At 39.5% G+C, this 22872-nt stretch overlaps 2 protein-coding genes across 12 annotated transcripts in view; both read left to right on the top strand.

Moving 5' to 3' along the window:
- ANKS1B (ankyrin repeat and sterile alpha motif domain containing 1B) overlaps positions 1 to 22872 on the top strand; it is an 833247-nt gene that overhangs the window by 46064 nt on the left and 764311 nt on the right. The gene's annotated exons all lie outside the window — the stretch shown is intronic.
- LOC114512813 (elongation factor 1-alpha 1-like) lies at positions 5452 to 7127 on the top strand. The gene is given in 3 exon segments (XM_036019454.1): positions 5452 to 5725; positions 5727 to 5839; positions 5841 to 7127. Coding segments are annotated over 3 exon segments (1344 nt in total). The 5' UTR covers positions 5452 to 5476; the 3' UTR covers positions 6823 to 7127.

Genomic DNA, 22872 nt, shown 5'->3' with positions numbered 1-22872 from the left:
TAAAAACAAAAAACAATCAGAATTGCCATAAAATTGAACTGTATGGAAGTCCGACAACCAAGGAGTTAAAAGAAGAAACATTCATCCAGACCAGTAGGAGGGATGGAGATGGGCAGCCGAGGTGGAGAGAATGTGTGGCAAAGCAGTGGCTGGAGGATGGCAGGTGAGGTGCTTCGTGTGTGGATAAACTGGGAGAAACAACTGGGGAGCGAGACACACTGCCCAAACCATCGTTCCAGTGTCGGGAAAAGAAAGCCTCAAACCTCTAGCTGTAAACCTGAGGGGGTTGTGGCATCAGGAGAAACTCCCAGCCTCACAGGAGAGTTCGTTGGAGAGACCCACAGGGTCCTAGAATGTATACAAACCCACCCACCAGGGAATCAGCACCAGAGGGGCTCAATTTGCTTGTGGGTAGCAGGAGAAGTGACTGAAATCTGGCAGAGAGCAGAGCAAGTGCCATTGTTCCCTCTCGGACCCCTGCCCCATATACAGCGTTACAGTGCAGCAACGTGGGTTGCCACCCCAGTCGACCTATCAGATGAAGAGTTTAAAATATTGGTAATCACGATGCTCACAGAATTGGTTGAGCTCAGTTGCAAAATAGAGAAAGAAGTGAAGGCTATGCAAAGTGAAATAAAGAAAAATGTACAGGGAGCCAACAGCGAAGGGAAGGAAACCAGAACTCAAAGCAGTGATTTGGAGAAGGAAGAAATAAAAATTCAACCAGAACAGAATGAAGAAACAAGAATTCAAAAAAAGGAGGAGAGATTCTGGATTTCCAGCCAAGATGGAGGTGTAGGTAGAAATGCTTCACTTCCTTGTACAACCAAAAGAAGGATAACAGCCAATCAAAAAACAATAAACAACTAGAAGTGTCAGAAAATCAAACCACATGGAACTCCAACAACCAAGGAGTTAAGAAACACTCACCCAGACTGGTAGGAGGGCAGAAATGGGCAGCTGGGTGGAGAGGACATGTGACAAGGCAGTGGACATGCAGGCAAGGTAGGGCTGTCTGAATGGGAAACTCAAGATTCAAAGCTAGGTGTAAACTACTGAGGGGGTTGCCATGGTGGCAGAAACTCCCAATCTCACATGAGAGAGTTCATTGGAAAGTGGGGCTGGAGCTGAGCAAGTGAGCCACATTGTTCCCTCTTGGACCCCTCCCTTACAGACAGTGCCACAACACAGCACAAAGGGTTGCCTCACCCTGGCAAATACCTATGGCCCTGCCCTCTACAACATAACAGGTGTACTGAGACAAAGAAATATGGCCCAAATGAAAGAACAGATCAAAACTTAAGAAAAAGGACAAAGCAACCAGGAGATGGCCAACCTATCTGGTGCAGAGTTCAAAACACTGGGAATCAGGATGTTCACCAAACTGGTTGAACTGAGTCACAAAATAAAGGAACAAGTGAAGGGTACCCAAAGTGAAATAAAGCAAAATATACAGGGAACCAAGAGTGAAGGGAAGGAAACTGGGACTCAAATCAACAATTTGGAACAAAAGAAAGAAATAAACATCCAGCTGGAACAGAATGAAGAAACAAGAACACACAAAAAGGAGAGGCTTAGGAAACTCTGGGACAACTTTAAATGCTCTAACATCAGAATCATAGGGGTGCCAGAAGGAGAACAAGAGCAAGAAGTTGAAAACTTATTTGAATAAATAGTGAAGGAGAACTTCCCCAATCTGGCAAAGGAAATAGACTTCCAGGAAGTCCAGGAAGCCCAGAGAGTCCCAAACAAATTGGACCCAAAGAGGAACACACCAAGACACATTATAATTAAATTATCCAAGATTAAAGATAAGGAGACAATCTTCAAAGCAGCAGGAGAAAAGGAAAGAGTTATCTACAAAGGAGTTCCCATCAGACTGTCAGCTGATTTCTCAAAAGAAAACTTGCAAGAAGGAGCTGGAAAGAAGTATGCAAAGTCATGAAAGGCAAGGACTTACTTTCAAGATTATGCTATCCAGCAAAACTCTCATTTGGAATGGAAGGGCAGATTAAGTGCTTCTCAGGTAAGGTCAAGTTCAAGGAATTCATCATCACCAAGCCCTTATTATATGAAATGTTAAAAGGACTTATCTGAGAAAAAGAGGAAGATCAAAAACTATGAACAGTAAAATGACAACAAACTCACAACTGTCAACAACTGAACCTAAAACAAAAACAAAAACTAAGCAAACAACTAGAACAGGAACAGAATTGCGAAAATGGAGATCACATGGAGGATTATGAGCAGGGAAAGGGAGTGGGGAGAATGGGGAAGAATGGTGCAGGGTATAAGAAGCATAAATCATAGGTAGAAAAAAAACAGTGGGAATAGGTTAAGAATAATATTGAAAATGGAGTAGCCAAAGAACTTACATGCATGGCCCATGGACATGAACTAAGGTGGGGGAATGCTGGTGGGAGGCAGGGCGCAGGGAAGAGGGGAATAAAGGGGAGGAAAATTGGGACAACTGTAATAGCATAATCAATAAAATATATTTTAAAAAAAAGAAGAAGAGAGTCAGCCTCAGCTGGTGTGGTTCAGTTGGTTGGGCATCATCCCACGAACCAAAAGGTTGCCAGTTTGATTCCTGGTTGGGGCACCTGCCTGGGACAGCAACCAACTGATATTTCTCTCACATGTTAATGATTCTTGCCTTCTCTTTCTCTCTTCCTTACCCTCTCTAAAATAAAAAAAATATATAATGAAATGTTAAAAAATGTATGGAGTGCTTGTCTTTTATATATACCAACATATTTACAAAACTGTTTTGATAGCAAAATATTTCCTTCAAAGTGGAAGGGATATATAGATCAAATAAAATTGGCCATGAGTTAGTGATTTTTGAAGATGGGTGTATGTACTATTCTGTCTACTTTTGAATATGTTTAACATTTTTTTCATAATAAGAAGTTAATAAATCATGAGATTTATTGCTAATTTGTAGTATCAAACTTCATAAATAGACTTCAATTATGCCTTCTTTTTCCAGTTATAGTCACAAAGACATAGGGAAGGAAATAAACCATTTCTTTTGGCAAAGTTGTGGGCAGAAGACTCAATTTTAAGTATTTCATGAACTAAATGTATTTTTAAGGCAAAAGTACCTAGAAAGCTCTCTGGTCCAATTTCTAAACTTGAAGACAAAGCAATTGGAATTTCGCTGTCTGGGTTAGTCTGTGTCGTGACTCACACTGGGTCTGGTTGTCAGCTATTGGTTCTGTGATTTTTCCCACTACATCAGGTGTTTGTTCACAAATGTAAGGTTCTTTTTTTATTTTTTAAAAAGATTGTATTTATTTTTAGAGAGAGGGGAAGGGAGGGAGAAAACGGGAGAGAAACATCAATGTGTGGTTCCCTCTCATGTGCTGCCTACTGGGGACCTCACCCGCAACTCAGGCATGTGCCCTGACTGGCAATTGAACTGGCAACCCTTTGGTTCGCCGGCTGGCACTCAGTCCACTGAGTCACACCAGCCAGGGTGTAAGGTAAGATTCTTTTAGCTCACTGAGACCCAGTTGCCTCTACAGGGTTGCCTCTGAAGTGGCAGCCATCTGCAGTGGTCAAAGTTCAAATCATAGCTTTGTAACTTTCTAGCTGTGAAAGCTGAAATGGTTTATTTCACCAGCCCTAGTCTGTTTCCTCATGTGTAACTTGGGGACATAATCGTGTTGTGAGGATTAAAAGAAATAATGTATGTTAAAAATGATTAGTAATAGAATCTACATTCCAGAGACTTTCTGAGAATAAAATGAGTATGTATTTTTAGGAGCTAGCTGGCACATGATAGCACTCAGTGAATTCTTCATTATCATCATTGTGGTCATTGTTGCTGTTATGACTATCTTCATACTGTAAAGGCAGTGAAGAATAAAAAATTTATTAAAAAATTAAAAAAATTTTCAATTACAGTTTGTATTTAGTGTTATTTTGTATTCATTTCAGGTGTACAGCATGGTGGTTACACAGTCATATACTTTACAAAGTGTTCCCCCTGATGTTTCCAGGACCCACCTGGGACTATACCTAGTTGTTAAAATGTTATTGACTATATTTCCCATGCTGTACTTTAGATCCCCATGACCACTTTGTAGCTGCAAATCTCAATGTGGCTTCTTCTGTGTATCTTTAGTTGTAAGACTTATATTCAGGCAGGGTTCATATGGTTTTCCAGGTTGATTGTTCTATAACCTTCATTGTAATTTCCTTTCTGGACTGTCTTCTTTCACTTAGCATATGTTTTCAGAGTTCGCCCACATCATTGTATGTGTTAGTACTTCATTTCTTTTCATTGGCAAATTATATTCCATTTTTTAATCTTTTTGAGTTACTTTACACTTTCCTATCTTCCTATTCTGGGTGAATGGGAGAATTCTACACTGTTTTCAGGGATTGGAATTGTAGCCTGAATTATCTACAGCAGCCAGTTGTGATTTACCTTGAGAAACATAATGATGGAGAGAAGAAAGAGAGGAAAAGTAAGGGAATTAAGACATGGAAAGAAAGAAAAAGAGACGGGGAATATTTCAGCAGAGACTGAATCATTAAGCTTCAGGGATGCTCTTGGAAATTCCCACAGTAGGTGAGAGGCTGGGCATTAACTCCTTAACATCTTGAAAAATGGAAACATCTGTTGAATCATACTTTAATTTGGTCACGTTTGCTACATGTTTTTGAGCATTAGATTTTGTCCTTGACTTAGTTGGTACAGAAGAAATAAAATACAATTCCCAGGAATTTAATAACTCTACATTCACTGAATTGCAAAACTTTTACTTCTATTCTTTCATAACTTTTTAAAATGATTTGGAGAGTATGAGAATGATATTACTCTGATTTCAACTTTCAGGGTTATAACTCTAGTATTCGCTACACTTTTATCTGGGATACCAGATGATTAGTACCAGCAGGCCCTTATTAATGTGAACTTTAAAGGAACCATAACTTTTTAAACACATCACTGAATTCTCTCTTGAGGCCTTTTGAGTCTAAAATTCTATGATTTTCTATTATGTTGCTTTACTTGTTATTCTTTGGGGTGAGCTTTAAGGCTAAAATCCTATTTACGAAACAAGGTATATAGAAAGAAAATCAGGTTTTTAAAGTTTCCTTTTAAGAATGTCTGCAGAAAAAAGAAAAATTATTGCCAGGAGGCACCAAAAGCAAAATGGGATGTTTTACCTACTCTCTCATTAAAACTAAAGTCTGGTTTTAAAAGGAAAAAAATCAAAATAAAACAAAAATAGTGAAGAACACCATTTTAAATGTTATCACTTTCCATCCAGCTTCTCCTAGGAAGTGAAAAGTGTCCTTCCCTGCAGATGGTTATGAGGATGTACCAGATGTACAACAAACATGTTAAACTTTTCTTTGACACAACTGGGCAGTAAGTGAAAAAATTTAGTTTTTTTTTTTTTTGATGGGTTTGCTGCCAGAACACAGGTGTCATGGAAACTACCACTAAATCAAAACTAAAATGAGAAAGGAGAAGACTCACATCAACATCAAGGTCATTGGACACGTAGATTCTGGCAAGCCCACCACTACTGGCCATCTGATCTGCAAATGTGGTGGGATCGACAGAAGAACCCTTGAAAAATTTGAGAAGGAGGCTGCCGAGATGGGGAGGGGCTCTTTTAAGTGTGCCTGGGTCTTGGATAAACTGAAAGCTGAACGTGAGTGTGGTATCACCATTGATATCTCTCCGTGGAAATTTGAAAGCAGCCAAGTATTATGTGATGATCATTGATGCCCCAGGACACAGAGACTTTATCAAAAACATGATGACAGGCACATCTCAGGCTGACTGTGCTGCCCTGATTGTTGCTGCTGGGGTGAGCGTGCCCTCTGGCTAACACACTGGGTGTGAAACAGCTGGTCATTGGTGTTAACAAAAGAAATTCCACTGGGCTGCTCTGTAGCAAGAAGAGATACAAGGAAATTGTTAAGGAAGTCAGCACCTACATTAAGAAAATTGTCTACAACCCTGACACAGTAGCATTTGTGCCAATTTCTGGTTGGAATGGTGACAATATGTTGGAGCCAAGTGCTAATATGCCTTGGTTCAAGGGATGGAAAGTCATCTGTAAAGATGGCAGTGCCAGTGGAGCCATGCTGCTTGAAGCTCTGGATTGCATTCTGCCACCAACTCGTCCAACCAACAAGCCCCTGCTTCTGCCCCTCCAGAATGTCTACAAAACTGGTGGCATTGATAATGTCCCTGTGGGCCGAGTGGAGAATGGTGTTCTCAACCCCTGCATGGTGGTCACCTTTGCTGCAGGCACCATTACAATGGAAGTAAAGTCTGTTGAAATGCACCATAAAGCTTCGAGTGAAGCTCTTCCTGGGGACAGTGTAGGCTTCAATGTCAAGAACGTGTCTGTCAAAGATGTTTGTTGTGGCAGTGTGGCTGGTGACAGCAAAACTGACCCACCAATGGAAGCAGCTGGCTTCACAGCTGAGGTGATTATCCTGCACCATCCAGGCCAAATCAGTGCTGGATGTGCACCTGTGTTGGACTGTCACGCAGCTCACATTGCTTGCAGATTTGCTGAGCTAAGGGAGAAGATTGATCGTTGTTCTGGGAAAAGGCTGGAAGATGGCCCACAGTTTTTGAAATCTGGTGATGCTGCCATCGTTGATACGGTTCCTGGCAAGCCCATGTGTGTTGAGAGCTTCTCTGACTATCCTCTTCCAGTCCACTTCACTGCTTGTGACATGAGACAGGCAGTTGCTGTTGGTGTCGTCAAAGCAGGGGACAGGAAGGCAGCTGGAGCTGGCAAAGTCACCAGGTCTGCCCAGAAAGCTCAGAAGGTGAAATGAATATTATCCCCAACACCTGCCACCCCAGTCTTAATCAGTGGTGGAAAAACAGTCTCAGAACTGTTTGTCTCAGATGGCCACTGAAGTTTAATAGTAAAGGACTGGTTAGTGATTACAATGCATTGTAAAGCCTTCAAAAGGAAAGGAGAATGTTTTGTGGACCGTGTGTGTGTGTGTGTGTGTGTGTGTGTGTGTGTGGCAGTGTTTCAGTTATTAGTTTTTAAAATCCGTACTTTTTAATGGAAACGACTTGACCAAAAATCTGTCACAGAATTTTGAGATCCATTAAAAAAAAGTTTAATGGGGGTGGGGGAGAAAAAATTTAGAGAACATGAATGGTCCAGTATTTCTCTTAATTGTTGAAAATTCCATCATAGAGCTGCTGTCACTGGACTTACCATACCTTTAGATGTTCCTCAGTTCTTGTGGTTGACATTAGCAGCCCCGAGAACAAATGCAGCATATTTAGAGCACAGCAAGTACCTCTGACTGCTGCAGCACAGGCAGCAAGGGGCTGGGGAGGCAGGGGTAGGGCTTTGGAGAGGAGAACAGGTGCATGGGAAGGTGGGAGCAGAGGCAACCCTTGGGAGAATTTTACACCTTGGGGAACTTAAACACAGTACTGATGATGCTTAAAAAACTGTCAGGGACTTCCTCTGATTGGTTCGTGAGCTCATTATTTAGCATAAAGGCCCACCATAATTCCCACCCCTATAAGCCTCTTATTAACAGCCACCATCGTATTTTCTGTTTCCTAAACATGTCTTCCATTTTCTCAGTTTTATGCCTGTGCTTCACTGCATCCTTGCCAGGATACTTGACTATACCCTTCATTCTATATTTGGAAGCTCTGCCTTCAGGCAATATTAGTTTTCTTCTCTGTGCTGTGTAGCACCTTGTGGATATCTTGTTATAATATAGCATATTCCCTTGTGGTTATTGTTTACACATTTTTTCCCTGGACTTTGCTGTCCTGAAAGGTGGGGATTATGTTTTATTTATTGTTATATTTTACATTCCTTGCACTGTTTGTGGACTATAAAAATATTTGGTAGATGGAAGGCAGAGGTAGAATATTCAAGTGCATGAAGGATTAAATATAAAAATGAAGTATGTTATTTTATTGATTTAATTTTTTTGAAGTATGTTATTTTAAAAACAGTTGTATCAGATTGTTTTACTGGGTTTTACTTTGAATCCAGTACTGTTTAATGATGTAAAGAAACATAATTCTGCAGATATTATTAATGAACTATAAAACTAAGAGATTTATGAAAATGTATAGCAGGCTGTTCTAGAGGCAGCTTGAAGTAGAGGGAAAGAAGATGAGATGAATGTGGCCCAGGACTTTGAATCCATAGCTATGAAGCAAATGATCATCATTTGTGATTGTATCCAGCCCTCCCCTTTAAAATATCTTAACCACAAATTTCTGCTCATTATGCATTACTTCTCTAGAAAGACTTTGTTCGGACAGAAGTCACAACAGTAATGTTGTATTAGAGTGAATTTTTAATAAAGATTTTAATTATATTAATTTTTATTAATAATATTAATTTTAAATATTTTATTTATTTATTTTTAGAGAGAGGGGGAGGGAAGGGAAGAGAGAGGGATAGAAATATCAATGTATGGTCGCCTCTCACATGCCCACTACTGGGGACCTGGCTTGCAACCCAGGCATGTACCCTGAATGGAAATCAAACTGGTGACCCTTTGGTTCACAGGCTGGCACTCAATCCACTGAGCAACACCAGTGAGAGCTAATAATATTTATTATTTATAATCTTTAATGATAAAGAGAACATAGAGATGCTCATATCTATTGTAGATCATTTACTTAAGTTCTTTTCTCCTTCTTTGCCAATCCTGGTTCTGCCACATTTCTGGCTCTCTGGGTTGCCATGCCCTTCAGTACTGAGACATGACAGGTTCATCCCAGGCTACAAAAAACCTTATGGAACTGTTCATCCAGGTTGTAGTCAATTGTCAAATTTGGGTATATGCAATAATCCTTAAGAAGCTTGATAAAAAACAATATGGATGTCTGGACTACTCTTAAGAATTCTGAGGAGGGACTTCTGGCCAAAATGGAGGTATAGGTAAATACACTTTGCTTCCTTGCACAATCAAAATAAGGGCAACAACCAATTTAAAAACAAAGCAAAACAACAACAAAAAGTAACCAGAACTGCCAGAAAATGGAACTGTATGGAAGTTGGACAACCAAGGAATTAAAGAAACATTCATCCAGACTGGTAGGAGGGACAGAGAGGATGCGTGGCAAGGTGACGGATCAGGCAAGTGGCAGAGGGGACTGTCCCACATTCATGTGTGGATAAGCTGCAAGGAGCAATTGGCGAGTGAGATGGAATATGCAACCCAGGGTTCCAGCATGGGGAAATAAAGCCTCAAAACCTCTGGCTGTAAAATGCTGTGGGAATTGCAGTGGTGGGAAGAACTGCCAGCCTTGCAGAGAGTTTGTTGAAGAGACCCATGGGGTCCTAGAATATACAGAAACCCACCCACCTAGAAATCAGAGCCAGAAGGGCCCAATTTGCTGTGGTTAGCTGGGGAAGTGACTGAAAACGGGGCAAGAGCTGAGCAACCAGCATTGTTCCCTCCCTTTCCCCTCCCCCACATACAGTGCCATAATGCAGGGAAGTGGGTTGCCCCACCCTGGTGAATACCTAAGGCTCCACCCCTTACAATGTAACAGGTGCTCTAGGACAAAGAAATAAGGCCCAAATGAAAGAACAGAGCAAAACTCCAGAAAAAGAACTAAGTGACGAAGAGATGGACAACATATCAGATGCAGAGTTCAAAACACTGGTAATCAGGATGCTCACAGAAATGATTGAGTATGGACACAAAATAGAGGAAGAAGTGAAGGCTGTGCAAAATGAAATAAAGAAAAATATACAGGGAATCAATAGTGAAGGTAAGGGAACCTGGATTCAAATCAATGATTTGGAATAGAAGGAAGAAATAAACATTCAACTAGAACAGAATGAAGAGACAAGAATTCAAAAAAAAAAAAATAAAAGTAGGAGAGGCTTAGGAAACTCTGGGTCAGCTTTAAACATTCCAAGATACAAATCATAGGCATGCCAGAAGGAGAAAAGGAAGAACAAGAAATTGAAAACTTATTTGAAAACATAATGAAGGAGAACTTCCCTAATGTGGCAAAGGAAATAGACTTCCAGGAAGTCCAGGAAGCTCAGAGAATCCCAAAGAAGTTGGACCCAAGGAAGCCCACACCAAGACATATCATGATTACATTATACAAGATTAAAGTTAAGCAGAGAATCTTAAAAGCAGCAAGAGCAAACAAGAGCGTTACCTACAAAGGAGTTCCCATAAGACTGCCAGCTGATTTCTCAAAAGAAACCTTGCAGGCAAGAAGGGTCTGGAAAGAAGTATTCCAAGTCACAAAAGGCAAGGACCTACATTCAAGATTACTTCATCTAGCAAAACTTTCATTTAGAATGGAAGGGCAGATTAAGTGCTTCCCAGATAAGGCAAAGTTAAAGGAGTTCATCATCACCAAGCCCTTATTATATGAAATGTTAAAGGGACTTATCTAAGAAAAAGAAGATAAAAAGCTATGAATAGTAAAATGACAACAAACTCAAAACTATTAACAACTGAACCTAAAACAAAAATGAAACAAACTAAGCACAAAACTAGAATAGGAATAGAATCACAGAAATGGAGATCATATAGCAGGTTATCAGCAAGGGTGGGATGTGGGGAGCATGGAGGAAAAAAGTACAGGGAATAAGAAGCATAAATGATAGGTACAAAATAGACAGGGGGAGGTTAAAAATAGTGTAGGAAATGGAGAAGCCAAAGAACTTATATGTATGACCCAGGGACATGAACTAAGGTGGGGGAATGCTGATGGGAGGGAGGGTGATAAAGAGGAGAGAAAAAAATGGGACAACTGTAATAGCATAATCAATAAAATATACTTAAAGAAGAAAAAAAAGAATTCTGAGGAGGACCCAAATTTGTATGTTGAAGTCTTAACCTCCAGTGCCTCCATATGTGACTACATTTGGAAAGTTCAAAACACTGGTAATCAGGGTCTTTAAAGAGGTAATTAGATTATAATGTGGTCATTACAATGTACCCTAATCTATGACCGGAATGGTATCCTAATAAGGATAGATTAGGACATGGATGTGCACCGAGGGAAGATCATGTGAAGACACAGGAGGAAGACAGCCATCTACTAGCGAAGGAATGAGAGGCTGCAGAAGAAAACCAGTCTGCTGAAGCCTTGATTTCTAGCTTTCAAAACTGAGAGAAAATAAACTTCTGTTGCCTAAGCCACCTAATGTTTGCGACTTTGTTGTGGGAGCCCTAGCAAACTCATACAGTACTAATCAGTGCTGTGTATCTTTTGTGCACAAAGCACTGTACAAACACTTTATTGAACCCGCTAGAGCATTGCTGGCTTTTGTGTGTGTGGAGAGAAAGAGGGAAGGGAAATATAGGTGAGAAACCAAGAGTCATTCATGAATACTATGATATGTCCTCTTTCCCATTGCCTGCAGAATTGAGAATTGGTTTCTTATAACTCTTATTCAGCAGGAATCAGTTGGCATTCTTTTTTTTAAAAGATTTTATTTATTTATTTTTAGAGAGGGAAGGGAGGGAGGGAGGGAGAGAGAGAGAGAGAGAGAGAGAGAGAAAGAGAGATACATCATTGTGAGGTTGCTGGGGGTCATGGCCTGCAACCCTGGTATGTACCCTGACTGGGAATTGAACCTGCGACACTTTGGTTCGCAACCCGCACTCAATCCACTGAGCTATGCCAGCCAGGTAGTTGGCATTCTTAATGCTGAATTCTTAATTGTCCAACCTTCTACTTGCTTCTGTGGACTCTGGATATGAGTGAAGTCAACAAATCAAAATTGTCTAACTCTTGATTGAAACTCTGGTACCATACAGCATTTAATGTAGTTATAGGACACTTTCTATATGACTGTAGTCAAAGCAATTCCAACAATTATTAATTTTTTTCAACTCAGCCTAGCAGTATGTTAATTGGAATAAGGGAGAACAGAAATAAGGGGAGGTAGGCCATCACCTAACCTTAGTACCCTCTTATTATTTCCTGTCTCTATGGATTATTTTAGATGCCATCTTGGAAATATAGTTATTACGTTAAAAATCTGCTTTAAGTTTTTATACTAACGTAAATATTTATTGTGTACCTAAAACACACCCTTTACTAGGCTTGAAATTAAGTACCCAGAGGTGAATGCAGTATGGTTCCTGTCCTAAAGGAGCATGCACTTCAATAAATACCAAACAGGAAATGAGTGCTTCAGTAGAATAGTGGGCAAGGAAGCGGGGTGGGGGAATGACTGTTTCAATTTAGTAAGTAATCCAATTTAGTAGTTCTGCATCTGGATAGTTATTAGAATTACTAGGAGAGTTTCAACATAGAGTCCTGGATTCTATCTCAGATCAGCTGCTTTAGAGTTTCCATGCATACATAGGACATTCGATTCTGTGTTTAAAAAGTTTCCTTCTGGTTGGAGTTTACACATCTCATGCTCACCAAGGCTGGAACACAGAGGTCTCATGCCTTTTAACTGTAGTGTGTGTGCAATGTGGAAGTTGACACTCAAATAGGAAGATGGGTGATAGTCCATGTGCTAAGGATTGCAGAATCAGTTTTCAGAGTACAATGTACTCTGTGAGTTAAAACGTATTATTAGTGTCTCAAGATGTAAATGGAGTAAATGAAATAATGTCGTTAGTCAAACTAAGGACTCTCAGAGGTAAGTGACAGAAACCCAGCTCAAATTAGCAGAATCCTAGAAGGTCATACATTGGCTCGTGGCACAAGAACGGCTGGGGTAGGGCCCCCAAAGCAGGGCTATCCAATACAGTAACCACTCCGTCGTATATGGCTATTGGTCACTGGATTTTAAAGACTTACACATACAAAAATGTACTCTATTGTATTCATTTTTACACCGAATACATGTTGACATGATGATATTTGGATAGACTGTGTTCAATAAAAATGAAAATTTTATCTATGTTTACTTCTTTGTAATATGGCCACACATGTGGCTCACGTGTTTCTGTTGGACAGCACTGCTCTAGAATCCTTGGAAACAGAAGCTCTGTGGCTCTAGGACTGTCCTTCATCTCTGCCTCTCTCTCTGGATGTCAGCCTCATTCCCTCCAGTTACAGAGGGGAAAGCTGTGTGTCTGGTAAATAGGATAGGGAAAATCCTGGAGAAGAATTTCAAGTGGCACCGCCGAAATCATGAACCAATCTCTGTAGCTAAAAGAATGGGATGTTATGACTGGCTGAATGTGGGCCGGGGGCCAAGACAAAGTTGTCAGTTACTACAAGAACCACACAGGTAGTCTAGGGACGAAATTTCTCTCTATTTTCCCAAACAGCAATATTAACTAACTTACTAAGTGCTTACTATATGCTAGGCATTGTATTATGCATTTTTATATAGATTATCTCATTCAATGTGTATAATATTTGTTTTGAGGTTGTTTGATAGGCATCTCATATATAATAAATCTTGAAACCCAATCTTCTACTCTTCTTTCCAATTTTAATAAGTGGATAAACATTCATTCACGTAGTGACTCAAGCCAAATAACCCAGGAATCATGCCTGATTCACTCCCTCTTTCCCCCTTCCTTTCGTTTATTTATCTTTCTTAATTAACTCTTCCATAGCCATTCTTACACATCAGCTAGAATAATCTTTTTTAAGTATATTTTATTCATTATGCTATTAGAGCTGTCACATTTTCTTCTCTCCTTTCTCCCCCTCCACCCTGCAACTCCCTCCCATCAGAATTTCCTCCTCTCCACATCAGTTCATGTCCATGGGTCATACGTTAAGTTCTTTGGATTCTCCATTTTCAATACTATTCTTAACTCTCATTGTCTATTTTGTACCTGCGAATTATGCTTCTTATTCCCTGCACCTTTTCCCCCATTCTCCCTGCTCCCTTTCCCCACTGATAACCATTTCTGCCATTCTGTTCCTATTCTAGTTGTTTGCTTAGTTTGTTTTTCTTATTTAGGTTTGGTTGTTGATAGTTGTGAGCTTGTTGTCATTTTATTGTTCATATTTTGATCTTCTTTTCTTAGGTAACTTCCTTTAACATTTCATGTAATAAGGGCTTGGTGACGATCAACTTCTTTAACTTGACCTTATCTGGGAAGCACTTTATCTGCCCTTCTATTCTAAATGAGAGCTTTGCTGGATGGAGTAATCTTGGATGTAGGCTTTTGCCTTTCATGACTTGGAATACTTCTTTCCAGCCCCTTCTTCCCTGTAAGTTTTCTTTTGAGAAATCAGCCGGTGGTCTTGTCAGCACTCCTTTGTAGGTAGCTGTCTTCTTTTCTCTTGCTGCTTTTAAGATTCTCTCTTTATCTTTAGTCTTGGGTAATGTAATTGTGATGTGCCTTGGTGAGTTCCTCTTTGGGTCCAACTTCTTTGGAAGTCTCTTAGCTTCCTGGACTCCCTGGAAGTCTGCTTCCTTTGCCAGATTGGAGAAGTTTTCCTTCATTATTTTTTCAAATAAGTTTTCAATTTCTTGTTCTTCCTCTTCTCCTTCTGGCATGCCTATGGTTTGTATGTTGGAACATTTAAAGTTGTCCCAGAGTTTCCTAAGCCTCTCCTCCTTTTTTCTTCATTCTGTTCCAGTTGAATGTTTATTTCTTCCTTCTATTCCAAATTGTTGATTTGAGTCCCGGTTTCCTTCCCTTCACTCTTGGTTCCCCGTGTATTTTTCTTTATTTCACTTTGTAAGCCTTCACTTCTTCCTTTATTCTGTGTCCATACTCAGTCATTCCTGTGAGTATCCTGATTACCAGTGTTTTGAACTCTGCATCAGATAGGTTGTCTATCTCCTTGTCACTTAGTTCTTTTTCTGGAGTTTTGCTCTCTTGTTTCATTTGGGCCTTATTTCTTTGTCCTAGAGCACCTGTTACATTGTAAGGGGAGAAGCCTTAGTATTCACCAGGGTGGGGCAACCCACTTCCCTGCATTGTGGCACTGTATGTAGGGGAGGGTGAAGAGAGGGAACAATGCCACTTGCTTGGCTCTCCTTTACTTTCAGTCACTTCCCCCACTATCCACAAGCAAACTGGTCCCTTCTGGTGGTGATTCCTGGGTGGGTGGCCATGTGTACATTCTAGGACCCTGTGGGTCTCTCCAACAAACTCTCCTGTAAGGCTGGGAGTTTCTCCCACTGTACACCCCCCACATAGGTTTTTATAGTCAGAGGTTTTGAGGCTTTAGGTTCCCATGCTAGAACCCTGGGTTGGGCAGTGTGTCTCACTCCCCTGTTGTTCCTACAGGCTTATCCACACACAAATGTGGGACTGTGCAGTCTTCCAGCTGCTGCCTCACCTGGCTCAGTCTGTGGCCTTGCTGTGTGTCTTCTCCGCCTCTGCTGCCTGTCTCTGCCCCTCCTACCAGGCTGGATGAATGTTTCTTCTTTAACTCCTTGGTTGTCAGACTTCCTTACAGTTCAATTTACTCAGAGTTCTGATTGTTTTCAGTATATTTAAATTAGTTGTTATCCTGCTTTTGGTTGTGTGAGGAAGAAAAGCATATCTACCTATGCCTCCATCTTGGCCAGACCAGAATACTCTTTTAAAAGCATAAAGCATAGATAAATCACTTCAATGAATGAAATCTAAACTCCTTGCCATAATCCGTGAGGCCCAGCATGATCTATTTGTTTAGTCTTCCACCTTTATCTTGTGCTATACCCCTGCTCACTCACTGGGCTTCGGTTACTTATGTCTCTGTTCATGCCAAGCTCCTGTCTGTCGCTGGTGCTCCCTCTTCCTGGAATGCTTTTCTGTTTCTCTGAATGGCTAGCTCATTCTTCTCCTTTATGTCTGATTTTAAATGTCACCTCCTCAGAGAGGCTTCATTCTGAACACTCTATAGAAAGTGGATTTTCACTTTATCTTTTACTACCTCATCACACTATTTCTTTTATAGCACTTATCATAATGCATACTTCTTTATTTATCATCTGATTCCTTTACTGCAATATGTAAGCCTCATGATCATATCAGTCTTTTTAATCTTATTTATACTGTTCTATCTCAAGGACCTGTATAATGTCTGGGAACATAGTAAGTGTTCAACAAATAGTCACCAAATATGTGAATGAATCTTTATTTTTCAGATGAGAGAACTGAGGCTGATAGAAAGTAAGTAACTGACTCAAGTCATATAGTATGAAATGGTGGAAACAGGTGTCAAACTCAGGCAGCTTGATTGAAGAGCCCCCACTCTTTTTTTTTACAATATATTTTATTTTATTTTATTTTTTAATATATTTTATTGATTATACTATTACAGTTGTCCTATTTCCCCCTTCACTCCCCTCCACCCTGCTCACCCTCTCCCACCCACATTCCCCCCCTTTAGTTCATGTCCATGTGTCATAAGTTCTTTAGCTTCTACATTTCCCATACTATTCTTGCCCTCCCCCTGTCTATTTTCTACCTACCATCTCTGCTACTTATTCTCTATACCTTCCCCCCCCGCCCCCCTCCCTTGTTGCTAACCCTCCATGTGAACTCCATTTCTGTGGTCTGTTCCTGTTCCAGTTGTTTGCTTAGTTTCTTTTGGTTTTGTTTTAGGTGTGGTTGTTAATAATTGTGAGTTTGCTGCCATTTTACTATGCATGCTTTTTGTCTTCTTTTTCTTAGATAAGTCCCTTTAACATTTCACATGATAAGGGCTTGGTGATGATGAACTCCTTTAACTTGACCTTATCTGAGAAGCACTTTATCTGCCCTTCCATGCTAAATGAAAGCTTTGCTGGGTAGAGCAATCTGGGATGTAGGTTCTTGCCTTTCATGACTCGGAAAACTTCTTTCCAGCTCCTTCTTGCCTGTAAGGTCTCTTCTGAGAAATCAACTGACAGTCTGATGGGAACTCCTTTGTAGGTTACTGTCTCCTTATCTCTTGCTGCTTCTAGGATTCTTTCCTTCATTTTTACCTTGGCCAATGTAATTATGATGTGCCTTGGTGTGTTCCTTCTTGGGTCCAACTTCTTTGGGACTCTCTGAGCTTCTTGGTCTTCCTGGAAGTCCATTTTCTTTGCTAGATTGGGGAAGTTCTCCTTTATTATTTGTTCAAATAAGTTTTCCACTTGTTGCTCTTCCTCTTCCCCTTCTGGTACTCCTATAATTTGGATGTTGGAATGTTTAAAGATGCCCTGGAGGTTCCTAAGCCTCTCCTCATTTTTTTTTGAATTCTTGTTTCTTCATTCTTTTCTGATTGTATGTTATTTTCTTCCTTCTGGTCCATGCCATTGATATGAGACCCAGCTTTCATTCCATCACTATTGGTTCCCTGTGCATTTTTCTTCATTTCACTTATTGTAGCCTTCATTTTTTCATCTAAGTTGTGACCAAAATCAATCAATTCTGTGAGCATCCTGATCACTAGTGTTTTGAACTGTGCATCTGATAGGTTGTCTATCTCTCAGTCGCTTAAAAGGATGGATTCTGGGGCTTTCATTTGGTCTTCTGTTTGAGTCATCTCTCTCTCTTTCTCTCTTTTTTTTTTTTGGTCTGGTCTCCCCTGTTATGGTGAGGGGCAGAGCCTTAGGTGTTCACCAGGGCTGGGCACCCCAGTTGCTGAGTTTTGACATTTATGTGGGGGCAGGGTTGAGAGGGAACAATAGCACTTGCTCCATTCTCCGTGGGACCTCAGTCCCTTCTGCTTCTTCCCCCAAGCAAACTGGGCCCCTCTGGTGCCAACTCCCATGTGGGTGGGCTTATGCATCCTGTGAGACCCTCCAAGGACCTCTCCTGTGAGGTTGGGTGTCTCTTCATGTGCCTCAACTCCCACAGGTGTCCTAAATCAGTGTGAAGAGCTCCTGCTCTTAAATGCCACACCAGAAGAAGGGAATGTTGTAGTGGGCAGACAAAACAATAATACTATGGTAGACACCCTAATGTACTACAAGCATTGGTCTTGGTATCGGAAGTCTTGTGCTTATTTCTGGCTCTGTTGACTGGGGTGAGGAGATTCCATCCAGTCCACATGATTCAGAGTGGGGGAGGGATTTTATCCAACAGTAATAGGGAGCTGTACCCAAGAAGTGGAATTATGTAGGTAGTGGTAAGGGTAAGTATGAAGGGACCACCACAGTATTCTAGAATGTTCACACTGTCCACTGAGAAGCTACACATACTTTTTCTTCAGAGGCTGTTTCTCTTATCACTATCTTTGCAGGTCACTTGGAGTTTTGAAATGTAATAATTTCTAAGGGATGTTAAATTCAGAATGAAATTGTGGGGACAGCCAGCATTAAGATACTTGCTAAATATGAAATCTGACAGCACAGACTGACAGTTGTGAGAATATGATAATATTTTCTTCTTTAATAGATGCAAAATCCTGGGTGGACTGGATGTTGGGATTTTTTTCTCTCTTAGTATAATTGACTGTTTTCCATTCATTTCCAAATGTATCTAGGATATACAGAAATCATTCTCAAGCTGTACTTTACACTAGAATTTGGTTTTCCTGGTACAAGATATTTTTAAGAACATCTTTTTTAACTTGTGATTTTTATCTAGATAAAAATATTAAGGATATTTGTCCATCAGCTGTCTATCATCTTATAGGCTCAAAGATAATTTACTTTTTCCAGAAGATAATTATGCTTTAGAAAGGAAAACCTCATTATTTAGAAATAGAGGGGAAATTATATATAATGGTAAAATGTGGGGCTGGAATTTAGAGATTCAGCATTTTTTTCTGATGAGATCTGATTTACTCATTCATTATATACATTCATTTGTCAAACATTAACTGAACATTTCTTTTACATGAAAAAGTAAGGATCAAATAGAGTATAAGGTATACAGGACCCAGGAGTCAGAGGACCAAGGCTCTAATTCTGGCTCTTCCTGTTGGTAACTATGGTTTATGTGGAGTCAAGTATCCTTTATGAGCCATGATTCCTCCTTGACTCTAAGGTAGTGATAATATAATCTGACTTGCTTCCCTTTCAGGATTATGGTAAGGATTGAAAGAGTTGTGTAAATTGTAGCTCTCTGAATAAATGTTAAATATTTTTTGCCATTATTGTATACACGAAACTACTTCATCTAGAAGATTTTTTAAAATTAAGATTTTTTTTACAATACTTTGATTTAATAATCCATTTCCTGGAATCATTTCTTAAAAGTCTTTACTTTTTTTAGAGTAGTTTTAGATTTACAACAAAATTGAGAGGGAGCTACAGCAATTTTCCAGATACGCCCTGCTCCTGCATGTGCTTAAACTCCCCCATTATCAATATTGTTCAACAGAATGGGTTTTTTTCTTTTCTTACCAAGGATGAGCCTACATTGACCATTCATAATCACCCGAAGTCCATAGTTTTACCTTAGTTAGGGTTCAGTTGGTGGTGTACGTTCCATGAAAGTGGACAAGTATATGATGACATAGATCCATCATTACAGTATCACACAGAATATTTTCCTTGCTCTAAAACTCCTCAGTGTTCTGCCTTCCTTATCATTCTCCCCCAGCAACCACTGGCCTTATCACCCTGAGTTTTGCCTTTTCCAGAATGTTATATAGTTGAAGTCATAAAGTAAGTAGCCTTTTCATGTTGGCCTCTATCACTTAGTAATATGCACTTAAGGTTACTCTGTCTTTTCATGGTTGGTAGCTCATTTCTTTTTAGGTGCTGAATAATATTCCATTGTCAGGAAGCACTACAGTTTATCTGTTCACCTACTGAAGGACATCTTGGTTATTTCCAAGTTTTGGCAATTATGAATAAAGCTGCTACAAACAACCATGTGCAGGTTTTTTGTGGATGTAAGTTTTCAGTTCCTTTGGGCAAATACTGAGGAGTGATTGCTGGATCTTATGCCAAGAGTATATTTAGTTTTGTCAGACTGCCAAATGTCTTCCAAGGTGGCTGTACCATTTACCTTTAACACCAGCAATATGTGAGAATTCCTGTTACCTACATACTTGTCAGCATTTGGTGTTGTCAGTGTGCTGAATTTGGCCATGCTGGTAGAGGTGTGGTGGGATCACATTGTTGTTTTAATTTGAACTTCCTCATGACATATGACGTGGACCATCTTTTCATATGCTTATTTGCCATCTGTATATCTTCTTTGGTGAGGTGTCTGTTAGAGCCTCTGGCCCAGTTTTTAGTTGAGTTGTTTGTTTCCTGATTGTTGAGTTTTCAGACTTCTTTGTATATTTTGGACAACAGTTCTTTATCACATGCTTCTTTTGCAAATGCTTTTTTTCCCAGTCTGAGCTTGTCTTCTCACTCTCTTGACATTGCTTTTCACAGAGCTGGAGATTTTAATTTTAATGAAGTCGGCCTTAGTAATTATTTCTTCCATGCATCATGTTTTTGGGTGATCTGTCTAAACAGATGTCACCATACCTAAGTTCAGCTATGTTTCCTCCTATGTTATTTTCTAGGAGTTTCATAGTTTTGCATTTTACATTTATGTCTGTGATCCATTTTGAGTTGATTTTTGTGAAGGGTGTAAGTTCTGTATTTCGATTTGCTTTTTTGCTTGGGGATGTCCAATTCATTTAGTACCACCTATTAGAGACTATCTTTGCTCCATTGTATTGCTTTTATTCCTTTATCAAAGATCAGTTGTTTATATTTATAGAGCTTTATTTCAAATGGGCTCTCTATTTGGTTCTATTGATCTATTTGTCTGTTCTTTGCCAATGCCACATTGTCTTGATTAGTGTAGCTTTACAGTAGGTCTTGAAGTCAGATAGTATCAGTCCTCCAACTTTGTTCTCATTCAATATTGTGTTGGCTACTCTGCATCTTTTGTGTCTCCATTAAACTTTAGAATTGGTTTGATGATATCTACAAAATTGCCTGCTGGGATTTTGATTTTGATTGTGTTAAATCTGTAGATCAAGTTAGGAAGAGCTGACATCTTGACAACATTGAGTCTCTCTATCCATGAACATAATGTCTAATTACTTAGTTCTAATTTGATACCATTTATCAGAGTTTTGTTGTTTTTTCCGTATAGCTCTTATACATGTTTTCTTAGATTTATACCAAAGTATCTCATTTGGGGAGTACTAACATAAATGGTATTGTGTGTTTACTTTCAAATTCTACTTGTTTATCACTGATATACAGGAAAACAATTTACTTTTGTATATCAATCTTGGATCCTGCAACCTTGGTATAATAATTTAGTAGTTCCAGGAGATTTTTTTAGTTGATTCTTTTGTATTTTCTACATAGATAATTGTATCATCTGCAAACAAAATCAGTTTTTTAAATGTATATAGTCATTTTTATTATAATTCATAAATACAGTAGAAATGGATATATTTAATAAAATACATCTAAGTACTTATGAGCTTCTGCTTTTTAAAAATTTTTATTTTAATCATTGTTCAAGAGACTTCTGCTTTAAAAAAATATTTTATTTATTTATTTTTAGGGAGGGAAGGGAGAAAGAGAGGGAAAGAATCATTGATGTGTGATAGATACATTGATTGGTTGCCTCTCTCATGCCCTCAACTGGGAACCTGTCCTGCAGCCCAGGCATGTGCCCTGACTGGGAATCAAACCTGCGACCTTTTGGTTTGCAGGCTGGCACTCAGTCCAGTGAACCACACCAGCTTCTGTTTTCTGTTCATTCAGTTATGGAGTTAGAAAACCAGTTTACTTGAGAATGGTGAAAAATGGCAAGAAACATCTTAGTTTTGTTATGGCAATTTTTTGCCTCATAGGCATTCTGAAAGGGTCTCTGGGCTTCCTAGGTTCAAGGACCATGCTGTCTTAATAGATCTGCCCATGGCAGGCCTACTACTTAGTGCTCTCTACAATTCCTTATAAATTTCAACGGGCTACCTGGCCAATGAAGCATTCTATTTCTCTGCTGGTTCTTAATTTGGTTCTTGGGCTATGCCTGTGAATTTGTATTTTCATCCTGCCATTCATTCCCCTTTGATTTACTCTAATGGTAGTTACTTATCTTCTAAAAATAGTATTATTATTGACTTTATCAATTCTCCCTGTCAAATAAAGGACTCGAAAGCATTGTTGATTTCCAAGAAGTTAGGTGAGGCTCCTCTTTTCTCCTACAAGAAAACAAACAAACAAAAATGGATTCAACTCATAGTTATGATCTCATTAAAATTTCAGATTTCAGTATATTAGATGTTTCCTGCTTGGTTTCTCTCTTCAGTCACTGTCCATAAGACTCTGAGAAGCTGCAGAATTATGCAGGTGCAGGAAGAAGTTTTATTTCTTCCTTCCCAATAAGCACCTTTTACTTACTTTTTTTTTTTTTAAGATTTTATTTATTTATTTTTAGAGAGGGAAGGGAGGGAGGGAGGGGGGGGGAGAGAGAGAGAGAGAGAGAGAGAGAGAGAGAGAGAGAGAGAGAGAGAGAGAGAGAGAGAGACATCAATGTGCAGTTGCTGGGGGTTATGGCCTGCAATCCAGGAATGTACCCTGGCTGGGAATCGAACCTGGGACACTTTGGTTCCCAGCCCGAGCTCAATCCACTGAGCTACGCCAGCCAGGAGTTACTTTTCTTATTGCATCAGCCAGGACTCCTAGTACAATGTGGAAAAGGAGTGGTGAGAAGGGGCATCCTTGCCTTGTACATGATCTTAATGGCAAAGCTTTGAGTTACTCACTATCAAGTATGGCGTTGCCTGTAGGTTTTTTGTAGGCTCCATCAAGCTGAGAATGTTTTCCTTTGTTTCTAGTTTACCGAGCATTTTCATCATGAATGGTTGTTGGATTTTGTCACGTGCTTTTTCTGTATCTGTTGATCATGTGGATTTTCTTTTTAGTCTGTTGATATGATAGATTACATCAGTTGTACCTGATCCGAATAAGACTATATGTTAAAGAAATTGAATCATGTTTTAAAGCAGGAGAACAAGTATAATAAAATATACTAGATCTTTTTAAGGTGTGTGATTTTATTGAGGAACATAAATTATGTTTTGTATTAAATGACTTTTAA

This window comes from Phyllostomus discolor, chromosome 2 (genome assembly GCF_004126475.2).
Source record: "Phyllostomus discolor isolate MPI-MPIP mPhyDis1 chromosome 2, mPhyDis1.pri.v3, whole genome shotgun sequence".
In the NCBI taxonomy this organism is placed as follows: Eukaryota; Metazoa; Chordata; class Mammalia; order Chiroptera; family Phyllostomidae; genus Phyllostomus; species Phyllostomus discolor.
This window is presented reverse-complemented; position numbering and strand designations above follow the sequence as displayed.